The sequence below is a fragment of the Myotis davidii genome, unplaced genomic scaffold (genome assembly GCF_000327345.1).
Source record: "Myotis davidii unplaced genomic scaffold, ASM32734v1 scaffold217, whole genome shotgun sequence".
Taxonomy (NCBI): domain Eukaryota; kingdom Metazoa; phylum Chordata; class Mammalia; order Chiroptera; family Vespertilionidae; genus Myotis; species Myotis davidii.
The window spans coordinates 5,545,361-5,551,344 of NW_006290034.1; the positions used below are offsets into that span (position 1 = coordinate 5,545,361).

Below are 5,984 nucleotides of genomic sequence, written 5' to 3' on the forward strand. Positions count from 1 at the left end.
CACAATTGTGGGCCTCTCCTTGTGGGAAGAAACTTCTGGTCTTGGCCCTGGATTGAGGAAGGTGGGTCTGTGCCCGGCCGTCACTGACCAGCGGGTGGAGGCAGCGGACTCCACTCAGACTCTTCCCTTCCTCGGGGACCAGGACTCACCAGAGGAGAGAAGCCTCTGGAAGCCAGGCCCTGAGTGAAGGGAAGGGAAGAAGACACGGGTTTCCTCGGGGACATGCATCTAGTCCCAGGGACTCGCTCCCCTTTGGGAATAAGCCCAGCGGGAGTCTGTGCTTGGCTCTCCGCGCCTGGATGGAAGAGGAGGCACCGGGTGGCAGGGCTGCTGGCGGAGCCGAGCTCGGAGCAGTGTGGTGGGATTTACCGAGGGTGGGAGGGCCAGCCCTGCTTTTTCCTGCCTTCCGGGCTGTGGAGATAAGGCAGAGTGGGGATGAAGGATAGAATGGGTAATACTCTGAAACCACAAGAAAGGGTCCTGGTTTTCGTCTCTGCCCCACAGCCCAGACATGCTCCCGGGCGTCTGGGGGAAGGAGCCGCCCCACCCCCTTGGCTCTGGGGTCCCGCCCAGGAGAGCTCACAGCCCTCAGTGGGCTTGCTGGTCTTCCATTCATTCCCCTTCCCACCACCAATGTGCCCTCTTAATGAGACCTGGCACCTTTACACAGCCTGGGCAGGCAACAGGGCCGGCATGGCAGGCATCAGCCTTGAGGGCCTGGCCCAGCCTGGGCCCTGAGCAGACCAGTCCTAGGGCTACCCAGTGCCCACCCCTGAAATACACAATCACCAGGTCAAAAACACTGCCCCTTTATTATCATGCTGGGCAGCACTTGTTTTTACAAACGCATCTTTATAAAAGTGGGGGGATCTTTCTTACCAACGCCCAACAAGTAAACCAAGGGAGCTAGGTAGGGTCTCCATGGCATAGCTCTGGCCTGACCCCATGGAGGAGAATCCAAGCATTTGGTGGTTTCTGGTAGGACGTCTGCCCCTTGGAGGGGAGGACTCCACAGCATGTTGGGGAGGGGCGCAGGGGAGGAGGAAGGGGCTGCTGGAGCAGGGGAGACCTGAGCACCAGCTCCATTCAGCTTCCAGGCCCTGGTCAATGCCAGATGCTGGGTGCACGCCCCCTGGTGGTGGGAGGGGGAGTGAGGCCCCAAGTGGTCTGAGGAGATGTGAGCCACATGCGGCTCTTTGGCCCCTTGCGTGTGACTCTTCCTAAGCCTTAGGAGGACCCTAATTAAGTTAATAACAATGTACCTACCTCTATAGTTTAAGTTTAAAAAATTTGGCTCAAAAGAAATTTCAATCGTTGTACTGTTGATATTTGGCTCTGTTGACTAATGAGTTTGCCGACCACTGCCCTAAGTCACCAGATGCCCTGCTTCAACCCTGTCCTGCTCCCATTTTCCTGCCTTCCCCAGATGAGGAGCCAATGAAGCCAGTTCAGTCGGAGGGGCAAGAGTGACCCTCGGACGGAGTCTGAAGGAGGCAAGACGGAGTCCCTCCAGCCCAGCGTGTGGGGGAGGGGACCCACTGCATGGTAGGAAGAGTCAGTCCACCGGCTTTGATGCCCTCTCTCCGGGGCAGCCCGCCTTGTTCTAAGAGAAAAGACTCCGGGAGAGGCTGAGGACTCCAGCTGCTCTGCCCGCCCTGGGGACCGTCTGGAGCTCAGAGGCAGAGGTGTGTCTCTCTGGCATCGAGGCCAGGGTGGGGTGGGAGCAGCCGGGCACAGGGAAGGGGTGGCAGCTTGGTCTGCGTGTCCACACATCTGATCACGTGGTCCAGTTCAACAGGCTGGGCGGCTCCTTCGGCTTCACCCTGAGCGAGACGAGGCTTGGAGACTTGTAGTCGACATCCGGGGCGGCCTCAAAGCTGTGGTCCCCCAGGGCCGGGGAGAAGCTATGGAGGGAGTAGAGACCAGGGTGCGCTCCGGGGGAGGCCGGCACCCCCATGAAGCCAGCCACGTTCCCGTGCGAGTGGGAGTACGGAGACATGCACGGGGAGGGGATGCCCTCTGGAGACACGAGGCAGGGCCCGGTGGGGCTCCCAGATGCGGGGCTGGGCCACAGGGAGTTCTGCAGCTGCAAAGAGAAAGCAGGCCCGTGAGTCCGGAGTCCCGGGTCTGGCCTCTAACCGGGGCTCTCTCTCTGCCCTTAGGGCTCCGGACACTTCCCAAGAAGCCTCCACTTGGCACAGGTCTAGAATCTGCCACCCTCCTCCTCCTACACTCACAGAGGCATCTCAGGCCCTGGCACTGCTTCTCAAATGAGTTTTCCTCAGAGTCCTCTGTGCCAGCTGCTCTGTGCTGTCAGGGTGACGAGGGCCCCGCTGGCCGGCGGAAGACATGGTTTGCCCAAGTCCCACAGGCCCTGAGGCCACTCCAGGTCTCCCCAGGGCTAGAGCTCACACTCCTCACTGGCTACCCCACGGGACACGGTCACGTCCGACTCGGCAGGAGGGACGGGTGCGTCTCACCTGGGGGTGACTGTCCGTTCGGGGCAGCACAGAGATGTCATAGGCAGACGAGAAGGGGTTCCGCCCCTCCTGGATCTTCCCATAACGCTCCCGCTTCCGCCACTTGGCTCTGCGGTTCTGGAACCAGACCTGGGGGCAGAGGGGAGAGGCCGAGGGGGTGGAAGGGGCTGGGGGAGCTGATGGCTGTGTCCCACAGGGTGGCAGCTGGCTATCATTTATGTGTCGGCCTCTGGACTAGACGTTGGCAATGTCCAAACTGAGCCAAACCAAAGCCATTCCCCTGCTTTCTAGGGATCTAGCTGGGGCTGCAAACAGAGCAGCTGTGTGTGTGTGTGTGTGTGTGTGTGTGTGTCTGCGTCTCTGCATGTGCATGTGTGTCTCTGCGTGTGCGTGTGTGTGCTTGTGTGTCTCTGTGTGTGTCTGTGTCTGTGTGTGTGTCTGTGTCTCTGTGTGTGTGCGTGTGTCTCTGTGTGTGGGTCTGTGTGTGTGTCTGAGTCTGTCTATGTGCGTGTCTGTGTGCGTGTGTGTCTGTGTGTGTGTGTGTGTGCGCCTGTGTGTCTCTGTGTGTGTCTATGTCTCTGTGTGTGTGCGTGTGTCTCTGTGTGTGGGTCTGTGTGTGTGTCTGAGTCTGTCTATGTGCGTGTCTGTGTGCGTGTGTGTCTGTGTGTGTGTCTCTGTGTGTGTGTGCGCGTGTGTGCGCCCGCACACATGCGTGTATGAGTGTGTAAAAGTAACCTCACCCAAGCCCCTCATGCTCACCCCCATCATCCTACCCATGCAGGCAGGCCAGGCCCTGAGTTAAGAAGCCGGGCACATCCCACCCCCAACCTGGGGTTGCAGAGCCCCCACAGCAGGCCTGGGCAAGCTCAGGGAGGGCCGCCCACCTGCCAGCTCCCTGCCAGCTCCCAGCCTTCCTCTCTCCCGTCAGAGGAAGTACCCTACTCGAGGGCCTCAGTCATCGGGAAGCTGCTGGACTAGGTCTGGGGCCTTGTGGCTGCGCCCGCACCCCTCCAGGTTGAGAAGGCCAAGGAGAGGAAGGGTCCACGTCCCAGAGCAGCTCCGTGGGGTAGCTGGTCAGAGCCCAGCCCGGAGGCTGGCTGAGGCCTGGGAGGGAGACCTGCTGCTCTGACTTCATGCTTATGTAATCGGGGCTGTCGTGGCTGTTGGCCACCTCCCTCTGTGGCCCCAGGCCCTGGGGAACGTGGTGGACAGTTCCAGAAATCTGCTGTGGGAGGAACATGGAGGCAGGAGGACCCGGCACAGAAGGGGGGACAGCCCAAGCCCCTCTGGTCCTGTGTGGGAGCCAGCGGAGGGCCTTCTCTATTGGGCGGCACCGGCCTGACGGCCCCCATATCCTCCCAGAGCTGCCCCGCGCCAGTGATGTCACAGGCTCTAGAGAGGCCCCGCAGGGGTGACCGCGTGAGCTCTGCCCCTACGAAGTCTCCCGTTTAGACATCACCTCTGCGCCTTCCCACAGAAGCCCACCCCAGCCCTCTCCCAGGGCGTCCTGCTCGGCAGGGCAGCGACCTGCTGTGTCAGGCCAATTCCCAGCAAGGCCACAGCGGCCACCTCCTCCTGGGCCTGGCTCTCACAGAGCCTCCCATCCCATCACCACCCCTGCCTGCCACCTTCAAGTTCGTTCCCACGTCCAAAATGCCTTAGGCACTGACTTCCTGTCTCCCTCTCCCTTGTTTCTGGTCCCCCAACCCCACCCGCATCCCCACGGGCTGGGCTCCACGCTTGTGAAGCCGGCCACGGCCCCTCCAGAAGTCTGGGGCCTGACCCCTCTGGGAGGTTTGCTGGGTGGGGCAGGGCTCCTGGCCAGGGTCTGAGTGTTGGTAGGACTGAAAGTCACTGGCTCAGGATGGCTTTGGGTGTCACTGAGCCCGAGACGACCTCCTCCACCCCACCCCTTCCCACAGCCACCTCGGGAGCAGTGCTGATACGTGCTCAGCATCTCACTGCTTCCACAGGCTGCCCTTGGGGCTCCCTGAACTGGGAAACCGGAACCCAGACATTCAGTGGCATGTCCCCAATCACCCGGTCAGCTAGTGCGCGCAGAGGGGACTGCCACGCAGGGGCCACCACCCCCATACCCAGGCCTAAGCCTCAACTTGGGCTGCCAGCCTGTGGCCCCGGCAGAGCTGGGCATGGAGGGCGAGCCCACGAGGGCAGGCACCTGAGACAGGCAGTTCTGGGGGTGCTGGTGCCCGCCTCTCCCAGCCCTTCCATGGTCTGGCCCGCTGTCGGGTGCCCTCACCTGAACCCGGGCCTCGGTGAGGTCGGTGCGCAGAGCCAGCTGCTCCCGGGCGTACACGTCGGGGTAGTGGGTTTTCTGGAAGACCTTCTCCAGCTCCTCCAGCTGGAACGTGCTGAAGGTTGTGCGGTTGCGGCGCTTCTTGCTCTTATTCTTGGCCAACTCCATGGAGTCAGGGAGTCCCGGGGACAGGGGGACGCGCAGACTGGCCAGGCAAGGGCCCGGGGAGCCTCGCAAGGTGGAGGGCCCGTCTCTGGGGCCCCCGTGGCAGTCCAAGGGCAGCTGGGGGAAGCTGGCCGCCTTGGAGGCCTTCTCCTCGGCTGCAATGGAAACACAGAAAGGATGGAAACCGAACCAGGGGGTTTTGTGGGTGGAATGGAGGGAGGGGAAGACTGTTGACGCTTCAGTCCCCGCCTCCCCCTTCCTTTTTCCCTTCCTCAGGCAGCCACCCTCCATGGGAGCCTGGCAGGAGGAGGCATTCTGCTGAGCCTCCAGCTGGGGAGGGGGCCCAGGGGAACCGGGCTGTCTGTGGTCTGGGCGGATCTGCCAGGGCCAGAAGGGGTCCATTTCGGGGAAGCACTCTGGGGTGGCGCATCCCACAGGGTGGGGAGGTGCCAGGATTGGCGCCATGGCAGGGCCTGGCGCAGGGGGTGGGAGGAGGGGTTGAGGATGGGAGGGTGGACATCTATCTCCCTGCCCGAAAGTGCCTCCTGATCCCTTGTTCCCATGTCCTCATGCCCATGACACAGATGCTGACAACCTTTGCTGGTCTGGACCCTAAGTCTCAGGGCTAAGTCAAATCCCCTAGTCCTGGGGTATGAGGACAAGAGGGAGGCAAAGAAGCCTCCAGAGGTGTCATCTCATTCCTGCCCACATTGTGCTGTTTGGGCAAGAACGTAAAGTAAGCCCCAGCAACAGAGGCAGGAGGTAGGCTGTACGCAGAGAAAGGGAATGGGGCGACCAGTGTCCCAGTGTCGAAACAGGGCACAGCCCCCAACCCCATGTCCCCATCATAGCTTGCCCCCTCCCTCCTCAAGCAGGGGGACCTGAGTGGCGACTGGGAGGGTCCCCAGCAGCCCTACCCCAGGGCACTCCCCCTCCCCCTGGAAGCTTGGCAAGTCCTGCCAGGACCAGGGCACAGTGAGAAACAGGTCACCCCACTGCCCGCTCTCTCCCTCTGGCGAGGCCCCCAGCAGCGCCACTATGAGACCTCCATGCCACAAAGATGCCCCTCTGACTCACACGGC

The 5,984-nt window shown here is 61.8% G+C and overlaps 1 protein-coding gene across 1 annotated transcript; it reads right to left on the bottom strand.

Moving 5' to 3' along the window:
- Nucleotides 1-1,534: 1,534 nt before the first annotated feature.
- On the bottom strand, nt 1,535-5,304 carry ALX3 (ALX homeobox 3). The gene is made up of 3 exons (XM_015563522.1): nt 4,741-5,304; nt 2,481-2,609; nt 1,535-2,086 (listed from the first exon to the last, which is right to left on the bottom strand). Exons 1-3 carry the CDS (start codon nt 5,302-5,304, stop codon nt 1,778-1,780), a joined length of 1,002 nt encoding a protein of 333 aa, XP_015419008.1. The 3' UTR covers nt 1,535-1,777.
- Between the last annotated feature and the right edge of the window lie 680 nt (nt 5,305-5,984).